General features: G+C 42.3%; 1 protein-coding gene across 1 annotated transcript in view; it reads left to right on the forward strand.

Moving 5' to 3' along the window:
• UVSSA (UV stimulated scaffold protein A) overlaps positions 1-21,325 on the forward strand; it is a 49,759-nt gene that overhangs the window by 20,085 nt on the left and 8,349 nt on the right. The window contains exons 7-11 of the mRNA XM_028728837.2: positions 146-248; positions 12,244-12,406; positions 13,915-14,040; positions 14,588-14,771; positions 16,901-17,012. Coding sequence (XP_028584670.2) covers positions 146-248; positions 12,244-12,406; positions 13,915-14,040; positions 14,588-14,771; positions 16,901-17,012 — 688 coding nt within the window. The remainder of the gene's footprint in view (positions 1-145; positions 249-12,243; positions 12,407-13,914; positions 14,041-14,587; positions 14,772-16,900; positions 17,013-21,325) is intronic.

Consider the following 21,325-nt stretch of genomic DNA (forward strand, 5'->3'; position numbering starts at 1 on the left):
TTCTGGTTAACGCTGAAAATAAAACCGGATGGCAGCTCTTCAGAGGTGCCTGTTGTAGCTGAAGCGTTTATGTGAGGGATGTTCACATGGGGTGTCCGCTGGGCGTTTTCCGTGTTTCTTCAGTGCTTTTGACTTTTCTTCATAGATGAAAGCAACAGATGACAGTGACGAGGAGGATGAGTTTGTCGATGTCCCTGAGAAGGAGGGCTATGAGCCCTACATTCCAGACCACCTTCGTAATGAATACGGTGAGTTTGCTCAGCTGTGAAAAGCTTCATCACTGCATGTTACTACTGCGCTAAAGCAAATAAACAGTCATTACAAGGTAATAAAGCGATCAGTGGGGTGGGTAATCTTTCCGACTGCTGTGAGGAAATCAGTACATAGATAGGGGGAGCAAGACCGACTTTACAAAAACAGAAATCCTCTAGGAGTCAACTTTGGTCAGGCCAGGAGGCTTATTTTATTCACTCATATTTCACCTTAGCTTTGAACCAAGAATTGCAGCGTAGGTCCGTGTGTGCACCTGTGTGTGTATGTGTGTCCATGCACAGGATAATTGTTTACTCAGGTGCACAGAACAGGATACAACCATCTGACCGAGCAGTGTAGAATTTGTATTACTTGTTGCAGGTCATGCCAGTTTTTCAGGGGACCGATAAACCAGGGTGTCTGTACAAAACCTCATACAAAGGTTGAGAAGAAAAATATTCTCCTGGCTTTTATTTTAAAGCCTCATTTTTTTAAAGTCACATGCATTTTAGATCACATCCCTCATTGTATAAGGCCACTGTTTGTGTTTATCCCCAGTTATTTGTAATCTTTTTTTTTTTGTGGGTCTGTGGGTTTTGGAAGCTTAGCAGCTTTCGGTATATCACAGAGGAAGAAAATGTTTTAATCTGGAAACAGACCTTTGACTGCTGAGCGGGTTTTTGGTTCATATTTTAGAATACCGTGGGACTTGCTGAAACAATGCTATGATAAACTGAAACAACTTCTTCCAGTAACTAGTGTTTTTTCAGGGATGTTAGTAACATAACTGCAGAAAGGACAGGCTGCAACATTTCATAGTGACACTGTGAGCAGCAGCAATCTCTGACTGTTTGTCATCTAAGCATCTATTCAGACCGATCTCAAGACTGGTCATGCATAAGCAAGCCCTGTTTTGTCAATCTTTAATGTGCCAGAGTTTGGCACCACATTTGCCCAAATTATTGGCTCAGGAAAATCTCTAGATGTCGTAGCCCCCCAAACCCAAGGAGTTAATTATCCCACCCCAATGTGAAATGTGAGTTAATACAGCTTCTTTGGCTCTCATGCATATCTTCAGATTCCAGTCAGAATGGAATTGCTATTAAGATGTGCATGTTTATTAATGATCCTTAAAATTCTATATACTTGATTCTTTATCTGTCTAAAATTAACTACCAAAATAACCTTAACTCCCCTGTCTTTATTCCAACTATATGGTCTCGAAAAGCTTCTTAGTGACCTGAGTTCTATTAATCACATGCCATTCAATTTTTGTGACTGCAATTTTAGAATAGTAAAAATGATAAATTCAGTTTAAATTTGCCACTCGTTCCAAAGCCTAGCCGGCTCTCCCTGCTCAGGAATGTTTGCTACTCTTCTTTGTAAAATTTCAGTTTTTCTTATTGTTCTCTTGTGGAATCTTCAGAGCACATTTTTGTGCATATTTACTCAGAAGTAAGTCCCACTCTATTCAGTGACGCTTACTTCCAGGTAAGTGTGCATAGGATTGGAGTAAGCGCCAATATTGGAGGCAAGCTCCAATATTCTTGTGCTGATAAGTGTTCATATTTAATATGTGGATATCAGCTGCATAAACAACTTTTAAATGCTTTCTTGCCTTTGCTTCCAACCAGTTGATTGATTAATGAATCACATTTAAATGAGATTTTTTTCAATTAAGGTTTGTTTTGAAGATTCTAGAAGAAATTGAGATTTCTCTTAACGGTGAAAACTTGCAGTGTATTGCGCAAAAGCTTGTTGGGATTAAAGGTGATATTTAATACTTAATCACTTAATTGGATAATATTCCCGATTACTTTGGATACAGACTTGAAGAAAAAGGCTGCTTTTAATTAATTTATTTTCTTTCATCAAATTTGGTACTGGTATGAGGAAGACAGCAATATGGCAGGCCCTTGAAGAGTCCATAATCTTTATTCTCAGCTTCACTGATTAATCTGAGGGCATTTTTAAGGTGTGCTTAAGGCTTTCATTGATTGATGACACCAATTAATCAATTAAAGCCTGCAGCCCTAATTTAACAATGACATTTAGAGCTTTCTACCTCCATGAAATCTTTGCTTTCACACTCATCAGCCCTTGCCTGTTCTTAGAGCTTAGTCAAGATTCTGGCTGACATCCCCTGTGCTTTATATATCCAGCAGTCTAAGCTTAGAAACCCATTTGAAGAAATAGGGCTGTTTTCCAAGGGCACGTTAACCAAAATAAGACTTGCATTCACTTATGTGCGCTGATTTTTAACAAGTGGTGCCTTGAAGTGGCACATGATGGTGACTGAAACATATGCGCACATACATGAAATCTCGATAGTCTTGGTTTTTGTACTTCTGTTGAAAGCAGTTCAGTGGAAACTGCTTTTGTAAACCACATAGAGGTTTCTTCCAATCAAGTGGTGTATTATTTATTTATACATACATACATACATACATACATACATACATACCCCGCCCATCTGGCTGGGTTTCCCCAGCCACTCTGGGCGGCTTCCAACACAACACTAAAATACAATAACCTATTAAACATTAAAAGCTTCCCTAAATTTTATGAAATAAATAAATAATAAATAATGGGTGTGTAGCTAGGGTATCTGTGTTCAGAAAGGACCATAGGTGACTCACCAACCAAAGCACATGTAGGCACTCCTAGCCATTGAGATCACCTGGACTTCAAGTGACAGTGATTATTCCTAGAGTACTCTAAACTCCATCAAGTGGACCATGGGTAGGCAAACTAAGGCCCAGGGGCCGGATCCGGCCCAATCGCCTTCTAAATCCAGCCCGCGGACGGTCCAGGAATCAGCAGGTTTTTACATGAGTAGTAAGTGTCCTTTTATTTAAAATATATCTCTGGGTTATTTGTGGGGCCTGCCTGGTGTTTTTACATGTGTAGAATGTGTGCTTTTATTTAAAATGCATCTCTGGGTTATTTGTGGGGAATAGGAATTTGTTCATTCCCCCCCCCAAAAAAAAACAGTCCCCCCCCCCAAGGTCTGAGGGGCAGTGGACCGGCCCCCTGCTGAAAAAGCTTGCTGACCCCCGAAGTGGAGTAAAACCACATCAAAAGCAGACTTTACCACTGAGCTTGCCAGATGAAACAGTCTCCCTGTCCTTCCCCCCACCCAACAGTGTTCTGGGGGTTCTCCAACCCCCTCGAGCCAATTTCAGGGAGCGTGGGGAAAGGGGGCAAAGCTCTTGTGAAGGGCTTCTACTCACAGTGAATACAACCCTATAGGAACCTCCCTGAGACCTCCGGGCATAGGGCGGTATATAAATTCAGTAAACAATAATAATAGGAAACTTGATTTAAATCAGTGTTAGTCTTTGTTTCATTGTGATTTTTCAATCAGTGAATTCTGCTTCCTGTTTAGATGGCTGATATGTTGATTTTTTCTTTTTAAAATCTACGAAAGCATATATATATATATATATATATATATATATATATATATATATATATTCAGTTACACCCTCTATCGATATATATTGAGTTTGCATTGGTATGGGTGTTGGAAATGTGTTGCGCAAACTGACTGTTTTAATAAAGTTACTGCCATCAAGCATTAATTAGGACCGAATGTAGTCATGCACAGCATTGCACCCTGTGTAAGCACATGAGAGTTATAAACAAATATGGAATATTTTCTAAATGAATGAAATCTCTTCATCACGGTCTTATGATCTATTCAGATTGGAACACATAATGCAAATAAACAACAACAAAGTAGGCAAGGGGACCCTGCGGTTTATCCAAAGAAATTGAGCTCAATACACATAGCAATAATTTAAAAAGCCATTTGCTCAGTAATACTGTATATAGGACCTTGTATGGTAAACAGTTCATAACCAAACTCTCATCTGAATACCCCAGTAAACTGATCAGAAGAAGGTGATGTCCCAAATTACAATAAAAGATAGAATATTAAAGTACATGTACAGTGGTACCTCAGGTTACATACACTTCAGGTTACATATGTTTCAGGTTACAGACTCCGCTAACCTAGAAATAGTACTTCAGGTTAAGAACTTTGCTTCAGGATGAGAACAGAAGTCGTGCTCTGGCGGCGCGGTCGCAGCAGGAGGCCCCATTAGCTAAAGTGGTGCTTCAGGTTAAGAACAGTTTCAGGTTAAGAGCAGACCTCCGGAACTAATTAAGTACTTAACCCAAGGTACCACTGTATTATGATTCCAAGGACTCTAACATTATATGACCACAATCTATATTGAAACAGGATTCTTTGAAATTTTACCCTTGATTAGAACATGGAATGTTTTAAGAAAGAATGTGCTTAGGACACAAATAAGAGGGAAAGTAACTTAATTGAGCAGGGCTCCTGAACCATGGGGAAACAAGTTTTATTAGCCAGGGAATATAGAGTTATTGGCTCAGGACGTTAAATAAGGGGTGGCCCTCCATATCTGCTGGACTGAAGCTCCCGCCATCGCCACCCAGCATGGTCAGTGCTCAGGACTAATGGGAGTTGCAATCCAACAGCATATGGAGCAGAGACAGGCTAGCCACCCCTGCTTCAAATACCCTATTTTTTGCTCTATAAGACTCACTTTTTCCCTCCTAAAAAGTAAGGGGAAATGTGTATGCGTCTTATGGAGCGAATGCAGGCTGCGCAGCTATCCCAGAAGCCAGAACAGCAAGAGGCTATCCCAGAAGCCAGATCCCTCTTGCTGTTCTGGCTTCTGAGATTCAGAATATTTTTTTTCTTGTTTTCCTCCTCCAAAAACTAGGTGCATCTTGTGGTCTGGTGCGTCTTATAGAGCGAAAAATACGGTACTTATTGTTGCACAAGCATTAGAAAAGACTCAAGATGAGATACCAAGTAGGCAAGTTTTATTTACAACTTAAACCATTTAAAAAATAAATGAATTAAAAGTGGTTGGGCTCTTTGTGCAGTCAGTGGGTGGGGGTTGTGTTGGGGTCTAAAGCCATCAGTTCACAATCCTTGTACTAACTAATCCCGATTCACAATACTTTCTAGATGAGTCAATGTTCAAATACGCCAAGTCAGAGTCTTAATTTAAGGGACAAAATATTATGTTTTGAGTTAGTTATTTTTTTGCTTTGCACTGGGGTTTCCCCCCCACTAAGGTAAAAAGTTACATAAATAGTTTTTAATATGTCAAAAAGTAAATTCTAACTGCAAATTAAGGCAAGAATTGAGAGTTTGAATAGATATGGTAATAAGAGAGAGAGGAGGAGTGAGTTGATTTGAGTTTCCATGTGCAAGATAAAATGTAAATTTGTAAAAGAATTTAGGTGATTAGACAACTGAAGTGTGAAGACATAACCCATTAAGGGGTGTCATGCCAAATTAACATTACCAGGGTTTTTAATGACCTCTCATTTGTATAATCCTTATTTACACTTGCACCTGATCTCTCAGGATGGCAACCATTTTGCAGTTTGCTTGTTGTTTTGTATGCCTGTAGTCATATAAGCTGACACCCCAGTCTTCCTCTGTCTGGAATGCATACATAAATGGACACCAAGAGCGATTTGACTTGTGAAAGAATGGTTTTAACGAGCATGCAGGCAACAGTTGTAACAACAATAGATGGATATGTTCTCAGGCAAAAATCTGTTGTGTGTAAAAAAATAAAATGTACCTCTGCATGTAATGCAATACTGAATATGCAATAATAGATCGATGATTTTCCAGGGTGCAGACTATCAGTTCTTCTTACTAGCAAACTCAGGTGACAGGTGAAGGCAGAAATGGAACCAAAAAGGGGCTACTGATAAGCAAGACTGAAAGGTCAGAATGCCTGGAGAAATTTCTAGGGTTGCAGAAATACACTAAATAATAAACTTAGCAGGGCAACTCCCTCATATTCCTATAAGAGGGGAAGATCCATTGCAACATTTTCTTGCAGATCCTACTCCCCACCCCAACATGTGGTTCTCTTGGAATTGTAATTTCCAGCCTATTTGTTTTAATTACATTGGCAAAAGTTTTATTCTGGTGCTGTGGGTTAAACCACATAGCCTAGGACTTGCTGATCAGAAGGTCGGCGGTTCAAATCCCTGCGACGGGGTGAGCTCCCGTTGCTCGGTCCCTGCTCCTGCCAACCTAGCAGTTCGAAAGTAGATAAATAGGTACCGCTCTGGCGGGAAGGTAAACGGTGTTTCCGTGTGCTGCTCTGGTTCGCCAGAAGCGGCTTAGTCTTGCTGGCCACATGACCTGGAAACTGTACGCCGGCTCCCTCGGCCAATAAAGCGAGATGAGCGCCGCAACCCCAGAGTCGGTCACGACTGGACCTAATGGTCAGGGGTCCCTTTACCTTTTATAGCTACAAAACAATGTGATGTACATACATGGTTTTGTAGACATACAAAGGAGAACATATGATTAAGGACATTGTATAAAGAATAAAGGGACGTGGGTGGCGCTGTGGGTAAAAGCCTCAGCGCCTAGGGCTTGCCGATCAAAAGGTCGGCGGTTCGAATCCCCGCGGCGGGGTGCGCTCCCGTTGCTCGGTCCCAGCGCCTGCCAACCTAGCAGTTCGAAAGCACCCCCCGGTGCAAGTAGATAAATAGGGACCGCTTACTGGCGGGAAGGTAAACGGCGTTTCCGTGTGCTGCGCTGGCTTGCCAGATGCAGCTTGTCACGCTGGCCACGTGACCCGGAAGTGTCTGCGGACAGCACTGGCTCCCGGCCTCTAGAGTGAGATGAGTGCACAACCCTAGAGTCTGGCAAGACTGGCCCGTACGGGCAGGGGTACCTTTACCTTTACCTTATAAAGAATAAAACTTCTGCAAAGTAATTAAAACAAATAGGCTGGAAATTACAAGAGAACCACGTATAAGGGGCAACGGGACTCATTCAGGTGCTACTTGATAAATAATTTCTGCATGGTGGACCAATTGCGTGCTCAGAGCGCACTATCCATTAAACATGAATTGTTGCCAAAAACTGTTTGTATGGAGTAGGATCCCGATGTCTCCACTTCAGTGTCAGTGCTGCACCTCTTTTACAGCTGCCACACACTGGATACGCATTTTCATCAAAGCTATCCAATACAATCACCACATCTGTTTCCTGGTCAGTTACTTCTATTTCAGGAACCATTAGTGTATATATGTGACAATAGGATTTTATGTCACTGTACGTCATTTTAAACTTGCTTGTATTGAATTGCATATGCCGTGTTACTTCCCATTCACCCAGTTTGGAGGGATCTGTTTGGAGCCCCTCACAACCCCTTTTTGTTTTAACCACCCTGAACAATGCATTATTAGCCGCAAACTTGGGTGCCTTGGCACCTTTAACTAGATCATTTATGTAAAAGCGCAGGTCCCAATATGAATCCTTGAGGGCAGTGCTGGATTTACGTATAAGCTAAACAAGCTATAGCTTAGGGCCCCACTCTCTTGGGGGCCCCGAAAAAAATTCAAAGGAAAACAAAAAATGTACATTTCCAAAATATAAGATAAAAAAATACTTTGATAAAATACATATTTTGTTATGTGCAAATGACTTTAGATACCTATTTGGTCCATAAATTACTATATAGCATATGTTCAGCACAAAAAAGAGAGACAATTTGTTGTTGACAAAGGACAGCTGGACATATAAAGGGCCCCATTACCTTCAGTAGCTTAGGGCCTCATCAAGCCTAAATCCGGCCCTGCTTGAGGAACTCAACTTTCTGCATCCCACCAATGGGAGAATTGTCCATTTATTCATACTCTCTGTTTCCTGGTTCTTCACTGATACACAAGAAACCATCTCCTCTTATTCCATGACTGCTAAGCTTATTCAGGAGTCGGATGAAATATATGGTGATGTATTTTGTCAAATGCTTTTTAAAAGTCCAAGTATACTTTATCAGCCAGCTCACCTCTATCTAACTGCTTCTTGACAAATACCAAATAGGTTGGTGACACAGGAGCCATACTGGTTCTGCTTCAGTAAGACTTGTTCTTCTGTATGCTTGGTAATTCTACCTTTAAGAAGGCTTACCACGAATTATCCCAGAAGAAACTTTAAGCTTCCTGGTTGTAATTTCCAGGACCTCGCCACTCACCAGATCCCTTTTTAAAATTGGTGTTACAATTGGCCACTTTCCAGTCATTAATAGATCGTGATTGTTGGCATCCATCTGTCTTGAGAGACAACGGAGTGCACCTCTGGGGGTGAAGCCAGACCACTGTGTTAGCAGCAGTGAAGTGGCCTCCCCGGGCCATAAGCCTGGGCAGTGTATATGGGGGTCCTGAGCTGTCAAGACAACAAGATCCCCCTCTGCCTCATTGATACGGTCCAAAGTAAAGCAGAACAAGACATTTGGCACCAGCTTGGCTTCAGGAATTGCTGGAAGGAGGCATACAAGTTGCCATCCAACCCTCTTAGTGACTCCACTCCGGATTTGTGTAGGGTTTACTCCTTAGCCCAAAGGTCAGCAACCTTTTACAGCCGTGGGCTGGTCCACCGTCCCTCAGACCATGTGGTGGGCCGGACTGTATTGAGGGGGGGGGATGAATGAATTCCTATGCCCCACAGATATCCCAGAGATGCCATTTAAATAAAAGCACACATTCTACTCATGTAAAAACACCAGGCAAGCCCCACAAATAACCCAGAGATGCATTTTAAATAAAAGGACACATTCTACTCATGTAAAAACACTCTGATTCCTGGACCGTCCGCGGGCCGGATTGAAAAGGTGATTGGGCCGCATCCGGCCCACGGGCCTTAGGTTGCCTACCCTTACCTTAGCTTTTCCTTCTCCTGAAGATAACATGCAAGACAGCAGAGGTTAAAAAAGGTAAAAGTACCCCTGACCGTTGGGACGCGGGTGGCGCTGTGGGTTAAACCACAGAACCTAGGACTTGCTGATCAGAAGGTCGGCGGTTCGAATCCCCGCGATGGGGTGAGCTCCCGTTGCTCAGTCCCTGCTCCTGCCAACCAAGCAGTTCGAAAGCACATCAAAGTGCAAGTAGATAAATAGGGAAGGTAAACGGCATTTCCGTGTGCTGCGCTGGTTTGCCAGAAGCGGCTCAGTCCTGCTGGCCACATGATCCGGAAGCTGTACGCCGGCTCCCTCGGCCAGTAAAGCAAGATGAGCGCCGCAACCCCAGACTCGGTCATGACTGGACCTAATGGTCAGGGGTCCCTTTACCTTTATTATTATTAGTAGTAGTAGTAGTAGTAGTAATAGTAATAGTAATGCACTGGGACTTCCCTGAGCATAGTGATATCCCTTTCTCGCCTCAGTAGCCCTGTTTTGGTTACACAGTCATCATAACTCAGCACCCAAATCGTTTAGGATAGATGGTAAAAAGACAACAGTGGGCAAGAGTCAAAGAAAAATGTAACTAGATTCATGGGAAGTATGAAAATCCATTTCTGGTAAGGAGTGTGTGTGCGTGTATGTGCATACATGTTTATGATAAAAGGAAAAAGGTAATGAAAATTCTCTTCAGCACACACTTGCCCTTCGGCATGCCTGAAGTAGTCATTTGTGTGCCGTGTTGTGTTGATAGACATGTATTTTGGATTAGCAAGGGCTATGCGCAGAACAGAATGGAGGAAAGGGAGCAAAACCTTTTTCTTCAAATCTTTTTGTTCATATTATTTACATTCTAGTTCGGTGGGATTCCCCCCCCCCCCCCCTTTTCAATTAAATATATACTGCAACCTGATTCTGATTCTCCTAAGTCCAAATGGCTGATGAAACCTGTTCTTTTACTTTCTCTGAATTTTCATTGAGGAGCTTTTATCTCCCCTTAATCCCACCATTTCTGTCAGGACACAATCTCTTTCTCAAATTTACATTTTAATTACAAGGCCAGCTGAACTAGCTAAAATCAATAATGTCAGCATTCAGCAGCCTAACTTTCAGCTGAAATCCCAGCCTCTCTATTTCCTCCTATTGATTTATCTCTTTAACGCTGTCTACTTTATTGCTTCAGGCAAATAGGTGCCATTTGGTCAATTTAAACAACAACAAACACCACCAGGAGATTGGACTTTAAAAAAAAAAATCTTCCTAAAACCAAGTATTGCAATAAATTTGAACCAGGGTATTGTAGTAGTGATAATATAAAGGATATTTGAAAACGGAGGGGTTTGGATGGGGGATTAGCTTTAGCTATCGAGCTTTGTTCTGTTTCTGGTACAGACATGCTTTCTGCCCCAAAATAGTATTTTTCTTGAGTATTTGTTTTTACTCTATGTAATCAAAATTAATTTGATGCCTGATTATTAGAATGAATTTGGTTTAATTTACTGGAAACAGATTATCGTCAAGCGACCGAGCCTCTACCCCTCCATTAGCTAAAAGTTCTCTAGTCTCCCCCCACCCAAAAAAAATATGAGACTGCCAAAGCCCATGAAAGAGAGAATTGTTGCACTTACATGTAACTTGCTGGTCTCTGAAAGTCTTTCTGCAGCCCATTTGCCTTCCTCCCCATAGAGGCTTCTCTCATTTGAAATTGACCTTCGTGGTATCTGGGGGGAGGTGAGGTGGTGACCTGGCCCTTCAGCTGAGGTCTCTGATACCAAAGCCATCATCAGTCAAAGGGAGCGGGGGCTCCAAGCTCTAGAAGATCCAGTGATGTGACCTACTCTTGAGTAGATCCCATATGTGGGACTGCAGTGTGTCCTGAACAGTAGCAGGTGGTTGTTTGGGGGTGGGTGGGTCAGTATTACCTGTAGATTCATCCTTGGAGAGAAAAGAGTTGCATGTCAAGTTCTCCCACCCCATCTCCTTGCATAAACAACACTTTCAAACTTAGTAGAAGTTGAAAAGTTTTTTTGGGGGGAATGATAGTAGGTAGCAAAGAAGAGCCCATTGTTTTGAAGACAGTTTTGTTTGTTGTTGTTTAGTCGTTTAGTCGTGTCCGACTCTTCGTGACCCCATGGACCAGAGCAGGCCAGGCACTCCTTTCTTCCACAGTTTGGTCAAACTCATGCTGGTAGTTTCGAGAACACTGTCCCACCATCTCTTCCTCTGTCGTCCCCTTCTCCTTGTGTCCTCCATCTTTCCCAACATCAGGGTCTTTTCCAGGGAGTCTTCTCTTCTCCTGAGGTGGCCAAAGTATTGAAGCCTCAGCTTCAGGATCTGTCCTTCCAGTGAGCACTCAGGGCTGATTTCCTTCAGAATGGAGAGGTTTGATCTTCTTGCATGGGACTCTCCTACCAAAGCAACAAAAGGGATATTGTCGTGGGCAGTCTCACTATATGCAGTGAAACAAGGATTGGATAGAACAGGCATAGGCAAATCGGCCCTCCAGATGTTTTGGGACTACAACTCTCATTATCCCTAGCTAACAGGACCAGTGGTCAGGGATGATGGGTGTGGTAGTCCCAGAACATCTGGAGGGCCGAGTTTGCCTATGCCTGGGACAGAAAATCACAAAATGCTTAACCTACTAACAATAGCCAACATAATAGGGTGGCCAGACCAGCTCCATAACTGGCAAAAGACAAAGTTCAGGACTCCTTGGGGCTGTCAGTTGGCTTCCTTATTATTGGAGCTGCAATCACAGTGGCAAATACAGGTCTTGGAACACTAACTGTTGTCCCATCACTGTATAGCAAGAGGGTTCTGTTAGGAGTGTCCCCTGGGTTGGCCTCTTCCAATTCTATTTCCATTCCTCTTATAGTGTCACAAGTTCTCAGATACGCTAGATCAGACGCTGTATTTCTGTATTTTCTGCTGCTGACAGAGAGGGAAAAGTATTTGGTTGGAGACATTTGTTAATGTGAAGTCTAAATTGGGCAGTGGTGCTTTTTCTTGGACTTTCTAAAGAAATATGGGTACAAATGAAATTTTGTCCTATACAGCTAGAGTTAGTATTTTGGTGAAGAAGACCAGAATTTTGCCACAGATCAGTATTCCATTTCTGAAACGTGCTGTACAAACTGACCAGCTGTTACTTTTCAGAGACATAGGTTTCCTTCATACAGTATATGTCAGCAAATGTGTGCTTACCCCAACTTTTCTTTTCTTTTAGGGTTGGAACCAGGATCACCTTCAAAACCCTTTGCGACAGGAAGAGCATCTGCAGCAACCTCCCAACCTAAAAGAAACGATGAGGAACTTGACCCAACCTGTGCAGCTGCAACGTGGAAAATGATCCAAGATAAACTGCCTAGATTACATCTTCCAGGTGCCAGGTAGTAAAGGAGACCAATATTCCGTTGGCAATCTTACCCTTTGCATTTCACGTCCAAAACAAAGGCAGGCCTTAAACTTACAGAGCATTAACCTTGCTTCTCTCCTGCAGAGAAGAGGTTTTATTTAGTGTTTGGGATTTTTGCCCTGGTTGCCCTCACCAACTACGGTGCCTCCGGGAGCTAGTGATTGCCACCACCGAAAGGGCAAGGCCAAGTTTGAGCTGCTAAACCAAGCTCACCCTCATGGCAGAGGTAGAGACTTTGGGTAAAGCTGTGGAGAAGATGCTGTTGATGCAGGGAGGAGGCAGTCCTGTCTGTCTCCCTTTTTTGAGGGGAAGGCGGGTAAAGGGGATCCTATGAACTGTCTCTAGTCCCTCAGTCTTCTTGCCTGCCCTGTTTTCCCTCCTGTGGCTGTACTCATCAATCAGCCTGCCTTGAGCATATTCTTGGGTCAGTCTGGTTTTACAGGTATTATAATAATAATAGTAGTAGTAGTAGTAGTAATAATAATTTATTATTTGTACCCCGCCCATCTGGCGCTGTGGTCTAAACCACAGAGCCTAGGACTTGCCAATCAGAAGGTCGGCGGTTCGAATCCCCGTGACGGGGTGAACTCCCGTTGCTCGGTCCCTGCTCCTGCCCACCTAGCAGTTCGAAAGCACGTCAAAGTACAAGTAGATAAATAGGTACCATTCCAGCGGGAAGGTAAACGGCGTTTCCGTGCGCTGCTCTGGTTCGCCAGAAGTGGCTTAGCTGTACGCTGGCTCCCTCAGCCGATAAAGCGAGATGAGCGCCACAACCCCAGAGTCGGCCACGACTGGACCTAATGGTCAGGGGTCCCTTTACCTTTACTGTCTGCTTCCACTTTTCTTTTTGCCAAAGGTTATGTTCATTTTTGTTCTCTTCATTTGGACACGACTTGGACAAGACCTTGACATTCCATTGTTTCACCCATAGCCCAGGTTTAAGGTGCCATTCAGCTCCTAGCTTTCATATCTCAGTTTCTAACACTGGTTCTACTCCCCTCAAAGCACTACAATTTGCAGAGTGATTTAAAAGTCAATTCCTCTTTCCAGGGAACTCTGGGAATTGTAGCTCCATGAGGGGAGTAGGAGTCTCTGAACAACTCCCAGCCCTGTTAACAAACTACAGTTCCCATAACTCTTTGGGGGAACTCGTGACTGCTTAAAGTGGTATAATACTGTTTTAGACTTCTAAAGACAAAGGCAGTATTTAATCAGCATCGTGGTTCTTGCTTGGTTTGTGTTGTATTATTCTTAGCTTTTCTTGTTAAAGTACCTTGGAAAATCATCTAAGAGTTATGCACGTCTTCTCGTGAATCGTTAATTCTTTGTCATAGTTAAAGTATTTGCTTTTCACAGCATTTTGACCTCCTAAAAGTTGAAGTAGGTCTAACGTGAAGTGGATGCCAATTGTTGAATGTTTCCTGTCGTTCTGGATAGTAACTGTTGTCTCTTCATCATTTATATTTTATCCTACAAATCTAGAAATTCTGAACCAGCGTCACCCAACAATAAGTCTGAAGAAGAAAAAGCCAAGGCCCCGGTCGTACCGTTTGGGTTAGATCTTTTCTACTGGGGCCAAGAGCAACCAGGTTCTGGGAAGATTATTAAGTAAATATACTGCACGTTTTCTTTTAAAATATGTAAAAAAAAATCCTCTCTTAAATTGTGACGCATCAAGCCTTATCTGCTCATTTTTACTGAAACCTTGAAATGCAAAAACTTTCTGCACACTTGCAAATTTTATGAGCTGTCTGATGACAGACAGCGTTTCTGACATAACCTGACCCATTTCTAGAATTCATTTTATTAAATTTATATGCCACGCTTCATCCAAAGATCACAAAGCTACGTAAAAACACAAAATGATAAATTGACCTTGCAAAATATGTGATGAAGCTGCTTATGGAGAAGTGAATCCCTTGCAATCCTCTTGAGATAGTAGTTTCATTATATATTTTTTTAGCTTGCAGCTGAATTAAATATATTCAATATTTTAAAAAATCAAAGTTGTTTAGGAATTCGGGCATGTAGCTCAAGCAGTGTTTAGATATTTTAAAAGAGTATGTCATATATCAGGAGATGGTGTTAAAATGTCTCTCTAGAATTTATGTTTATATTCATGACAAAGCACTGACGTAACTGTTCTGTTTTCTAGATGTTCTTCTCAGCATCGCTTCTGGGCACCCAGCGAAATGGAAGAGGAAGTGGAAAACAAAGAAGTTGCAGAGATGCTGAAGAGCAGATGTATAACGTTTGCCGGCAAGTTTGAGCCTGTGAAACACAAATGCCGGGCACCAATGCCTAATGGAGGACTTTGTGAAAGGCAGGATAGATTTAAGGTGGGTGCTTAATAACACCTCTAGAGCATTCCACTTGGTCCTATTTTGCCATTTCTTTAAAATATTAATACTGTAATGTGCTTGGCAGAGGACGCAGGTGGCGCTGTTGGTTAAACCACAGAGCCTAGGACTTGCCAATCAGAAGGTCGGCGGTTCGAATCCCTATGACGGGGTGAGCTCCCGTTGCTTGGTCCCTGCTCCTGCCCACCTAGCAGTTCAAAAGCACGTCAAAGTGCAACTAGATAAATAGGTACCGCTCTGGCGGGAAGGTAAACGGCGTTTCTGTGCGCAGCTCTGGTTCACCAGAAGCGGCTTAGTCATGCTGGCCACATGACCCGGAAGCTGTACGCCGGCTCCCTCAGCCAATAAAGCAAGATGAGCACCGCAACCCCAGAGTCGGTCACGACTGGACCTAATGGTCAGGGGTCCCTTTACCTTTACCTTTAATGTGCTTGGCCAGAGATATGAGGCAGCAGTTTGAGGGAAACTCTAGAAGGGAAGAATTGAATGTAATCCAAAATGAAGTCCCACATAGTACACCTGTTGCATTACTTGGAATTGAATTAGGTCTCCTTTCTCTAAAAGCCTGCCTCCGTAATTCATGATTAAATGATGGAAAATAATCTTGTTGCTGCCAGACCAACATGGAGCAAAATTAGACTTGCAGAATGGAAAGGACTGGGGCCTGGGCACAGCCTTTTAACAGTTTGATGCTGAATTATTCAGTACCACTATAATGTCTACTCAGGATATTTCCGCCCATAAGATTTGTGGTGTAAGATCACTGAGAATGCCAAAATGGACTTTGACTATGAAGAATTTCAAGTCCTCAATTTGGTATATTAAACTTAAATCCAGCCATAAAAGAACTGTTTGAAGAAATGCTTCCCTGTTTTCATAAAAGAGGGAATGTCCTCTGTTTTCCTAAAACAGAGGATGACCTCAAGTTCTACTGCTCTGAAAGAGTTGTTTTTATCTTGGAGTTTGGGGTTGCAATTTGTTGATGATTGTAGCTTTTGTGGGTTTGTTGTTGTTGTTGTTGTTTTGTTGTTGTTTTTAAAAATGTAGGTACTTTTAGCATTCTTGCAGAAGGAAAAGCAAGGTAGTTTTTAAAAATAAAACATAATAAAATATTTCTGGGAGGATAGCTATGCTCTGCAGCAGCAAAACAATGAAGGGTCCGATCACTTCTTAAAGACTACAGCTGCAATCCTGTACTTGTTTGCCTGGGAGTAAATCCCATTGAACTTGGTTGAACTTTCTTCTGAGTAGGCATGCACATGATTGCACATTTACAGTGATAATAGTTTGTATTCAGATTTTCCACATTGATGTTCATTGCAGTGTAATCTCATTTTAAACATCCTTTCCCCCACCCCGAAACTAAGAACACAAATAATTTAAGGCCTTTCTTTGTAGAGCAAATGCTTTAGCCTTGCCCTTCAAGGCGGCATGACCAGATTTTCCCCCCAGAAGGAACAGACACATTCATAGGTTGCAGGTTGGATATTTGGTCTGATCCACTAAGTCCATTCTTACATTTTCAAGCAGAAAGTACTTTGTGTATGAGTAAGATAAAGAAAGAAAGAAAGAAAGAAAGAAAGAAAGAAAGAAAGAAAGAAAGAAAGAAAAGACGATTAAGTGAATCCACAAATTCATATCTCTCAAGGCTACCTCTCTATCTTCTAAAGATACTCCAAAAAAATCCTTTCATTTCACTAAAACTTTCTCAGTGGTTTTTGTATATTGGGAATTTGCAGGTGGAGGAAAAAGCTTGGAGTGTATTACATGTATGTTGAGTGCAGAGAATTTGTACCAAACCCTTGGCTCAAATAAGCATTTCAGGGAACTACAAATAGGAGTTTTCAGAACTGGTTCCAGTGATAGCAGAGCAAAGTTCCCTGGATTTCATGACCACCTGCTGTTGGGATATTCCCATATCCAGAATGATATGAATCAGTCAGCACAGCCATGTATCTCAAATAAACCCACTTGCAGCTTCTCTGTTCTATCCATAAGCTACAAAAAATGTTCCTAATCAGGCCTAACATGTTATGAATATATATATATATAGAGAGAGAGAGAGAATGTGTGTGTAACAGCACAAATATCATTGTTTCTTTCTGAAGTGCCCATTTCATGGAAAAATAATCCCCCGGGATGATTCCGGGACTCCTATTGATCAAGAAGACAGAGAGAGAGAAGCAAAGCAACAGTTTGAGAAAAAAGAAAAGCAACCAGGTTTGTATGTTTAATGAAATCTGTGATTATTGAGTTTAAAATATGTGCAAAGTTACCTTTGAATGTGACTATAACCATAGGGAGTGAAGAGGAGAAGCCAGACAATATTAATTTATAAATTAAAACATGGATTTATCCTAGGTGGGAATTTGGAGAAAAAATAGATTATTCCTGGTGCTAGAAAGGATAAGTCATATTTACTAATACCTTTTTTGACAGCATTTTGGTTGTACCCAAAATGTTTTTCATAAACCAAAGCTCTATGTTTTGTGTAGCATAAGCCGTTTTCTAAATTCCAAAGGAAATGACTATTTTGCTGCTTTTAGATAATAGTGCACAAAATTCAACAAATTAATTTCGGGTAAAATGTTACCTTCCTACACTTCATAGCCTAAGTATAGCTAGAGTCAAAGTCATAATTGGAACAAGAAAGAAGCTAAATTATCAGATCCTCAGTAGCAAAACTGAAAAGGTCCCTGTGCCTCAGGCCTTGCAGCACAAATGCCAGTCAGAGCTGAATTAAATTAGAGGTGGGAAACCTCTGGCCCCCAGGCCAGTCTTGGCCTGCCAAAAGGTCTAGTTTGGCCCATGAGGCCATTTCCCCCAAACCACACCCAACTTCTCATCGCTAGTGACATTAGCTCAGGCACCCCCAAACTCGGCCCTCCAGATTTTTTGGGACTACAATTCCCATCATCCCTGACCACTGGTCCTGTTAGCTAGGGATCATGGGAGTTGTAGTCCCAAAGCATCTGGAGGGCTGAGTATGCCTATGCCTGTGTTAGCTGATGGGCGGGAGGAGAGGGCTTAATCCCGCATTGGCTAGTACACCTTGTTCCCAGCAGGATTTAACACATGCTCCTTAGCAAAAGCACTGTTTGAAACAGCTCACGCTTCTCCCTCAGCACCCCACCCCTGCCTCTGGCCACCCAATCACTTCAAGAAGAAATACAAGCTGTTTCCAAAAACACTTGCAAAATGCTTCAAGCACAAAGCAGGTTCTCTCCCCTCTTCCCACTGAGTGATATTGCAAGAGATCAATCCTGTTTGGTCCAGGTGCACAAGAGAGCTCTCTTCAGAGAGCTTGGTCACACCCCCAAACCTAGCAGGAAACCTTCGCTACCCAGCAGGGTGGATTTCATTTAAATCAAATTGATTTAAATCACTATAGTCAGTAATGCTTGATTTAAATCACTAGTCAAGACTTGATTTAAATCATTTTTATTTTTTTACAGAAAGATTCATTCTTGCTCTATAATCTTAATATTTACAACCAGATGATCGTTTCATTTTTGGAATAATAAATTTTCAGAGCAGTTTTTTACAGTTATATCAAAAATTACTGATTTGCTTATACCATTAGAAATACATAGGCAGATAATTATGAAATTATTGTGAGGTTTAATAAGTTAACTGTTTATATTTGGACAACTTTTCTGCTGTACTTTATTGGAAGGGGGGGGAATCATTTCCTTAATAACAATTTAAACAATTTATTTAACTAAAGCAATAATGTTATGGCATGTGTATCCATGTTTATTAACTGATGTGGTTAACTTTAAAAAAACCCCAAAACTTAGACTGAGTTTTAGCACACATGAAAAGCTTAAAACAAATCCTTATTTCCTGATAAATAGCCTTTGGACTATAATGTATCCTAAATAGAAAACTATCTTTAGAAAGATTTTTCTTCCAAAAGCGTTCTATTTTAAAAATCCAATTTAAATCAACAAAATCCGATTTAAATTAAAAAAAATCCGATTTATTTTTTGAATCATTCATTTTTATCCACCCTGCTACCCAGTGTCAGCTGGTGCTAGGGGCGGGTGACCCTACTTGGTCCGGGTACACAAGAGAGCTTTCTTGTGCACCCAGACTGATCTGTTTGGCTGCACAAATTGCAGAAATAAAGCAAGACACTGCCAACGGGAAGGTTTTCTCCCCCTGAAAGGAAGGAAAGAAACTTCCCTTCCGCAGTGCCGTGGTGCCCACCACCAAATCCCCTGACATCATTTGTGATGTCAATTGATTGAGAGGTGCTCTGTGGCGACGCCACCTGTCAAATTTGGCCTATGAGGCTGTTCTTGATAGGCATGTCACCTACGGAGCCAAAAAGGTTTGCCACTCCTGGATTGTTTCTCTGTTTTTTTAAATTTGCCTACTGCCTTTCAAGGGACGCGGGTGGCGCTGTGGGTTAAACCACAGAGCCTAGGACTTGCCGATCAGAAGGTCGGTGGTTCAAATCCCCGCGACGGGGTGAGCTCCCATTGCTTGGTCCCTGCTCCTGCCCACCTAGCAGTTCAAAAGCACGTCAAAGTGCAAGTAGATAAATAGGTACCACTCCAGCGGGAAGATAAACGGCGTTTCCGTGCACTGCTCTGGTTTGCCAGAAGCAGCTTAGTCATGCTGGCCACATGACCCGGAAGCTGTACGCCGGCTCCCTCAGCCAATAAAGCGAGATGAGCACTGCAACCCCAGAGTCGGTCACGACTGGACCTAATGGTCAGGGGTCCCTTTACCTTTACCGCCTTTCATCCTTGTATCCCAGGGCGGTTCTGAGCATAAAGATAAAAACACAAAATGCATAATAAAAACAAGAACAAAACAAAACCCCTCCAACAAATACATTTAGTAGGATATAGGATGTTAGTCAGCCCAAGGCCCTGTTGAAGAGGAATGTTTTTGCCTGGTTCCTGAAGGTGTGTAAGGAAGGTGGCAGGCAAGCCTCTCTGGGGAGAGCATTTCACAAATGCGGAGCCGCTGCAAAAAAAGGCCCATCATCGTATTGCCACCCTCCGGACCTCTTGTGGAGAGGGCACACAAAGAAGAGCCTCTGAAGATGGATCTCAGGGGCCAGGTCAGTTCATATGTCGATTGATTGAGAGGCAGTCCTTGAAGTATTGCGGTCATGAGCCCCTTGAGGCTTTATCGGTCAAAACCAACGCTTGGAATTGGGCCCCCGGAACTAATTGGCAGCCAGTGCAATTGGGCCAATTAAAGGAATCTTTGGTTTGGCAAGAATAAGGCAGCAATTGTTCTACGTGGTCCTTGGTGTCTTTGCAAAGGAGGAGAATGTCTAGCAAAATAGAACCAGGTGGCTCTGCTCCACCTGTTAAGACACCTGGCCCTCCCTCAAATGGACACTGTCCTCTAGGTTTCAGAAAGCGTGTCCCCTTTTTTCAAAATCTGGGTCCCCTGAAAATAATGGCATCTACCATGTTTGCAGACTAGAAATAAAGAGTTGGGATGTGAGGCAAAGCACCGTATTTTTTGCTCTATAAGACTCACTTTTTCCCTCCTAAAAAGTAAGGGGAAATGTGTGTGCGTCTTATGGAGCGAATGCAGGCTGTGCAGCTATCCCAGAAGCCAGAACAGCAAGAGGGATTGCTGCTTTCACTGCGCAGCGATCCCTCTTGCTGTTCTGGCTTCTGAGATTCAGAATATATTTTTTTCTTGTTTTCCTCCTCCAAAAACTAGGTGCGTCTTGTGGTCTGGTGTGTCTTATAGAGTGAAAAATACGGTAAAAGACGAAGCATTTTGAGTCCCCTCTTGTGCCCTTTATATCTTCACGTCCAGGTAACTGAAAGCAAAAGGTTGAGCGATCCTCACGCTACAGTGTAATAGTGATGAAACCTTGATTTCTGCTTCTTGACTGTTTAAAAATATTACATCCTAGCCCAAGTGTCCACGGAGCTTCAGGCTCTCCTGAAACGACGAATCATGAGGGATTAGGCTGACCTGCTAATCTGCAGTGTTCATCCTTTTACAATAGTTCACACAGAGGAGCAAATTAAGTGCCTATTTTTTGTGTCAGCCCTGAAGAATATCTGGTTTTCCAACCCTTAGTGACTTGTTAACAAACAGGTATCAGGACAAGGTAGTGAAGGCAGCCCCTGGCCAGTCAGATGTGAAATAGTATCTCTTTACTAACTACAGTATTGATTCCGCCCTACCCCTTGCAAACTGTGTAATTTTCTTTTCCCTGCTGCTAAACCAGTAACAATGTATGAAGAGCTTTAGGGGCCCATCAGTGCTCAAAAAGGCTGCTCTTCCTGGCACGCTATCGATTTTTCTCAAAGGCTTTTAAATTGCTCCTTCATTTTACTCAAATGCTCATTTCATCTCTACTGAACGCCAGCGGTTTTTTTGTTGTTGTGTTTAAACAATCGCTCCATTTGCAGGGTTCCTAAACTGTGTGTCTGTGCTGCCTTCTTATTTACTGGGAGATAAACTGTTTAGTTTTTGTTAATCTTGGATTAATAGTTCCTGTATCTGAATTGTTCTGCTTTGTATTCCTTTACTTCAAAAAAAGT

This window comes from Podarcis muralis, chromosome 6, assembly GCF_964188315.1.
Source record: "Podarcis muralis chromosome 6, rPodMur119.hap1.1, whole genome shotgun sequence".
NCBI classification, from domain to species: domain Eukaryota; kingdom Metazoa; phylum Chordata; class Lepidosauria; order Squamata; family Lacertidae; genus Podarcis; species Podarcis muralis.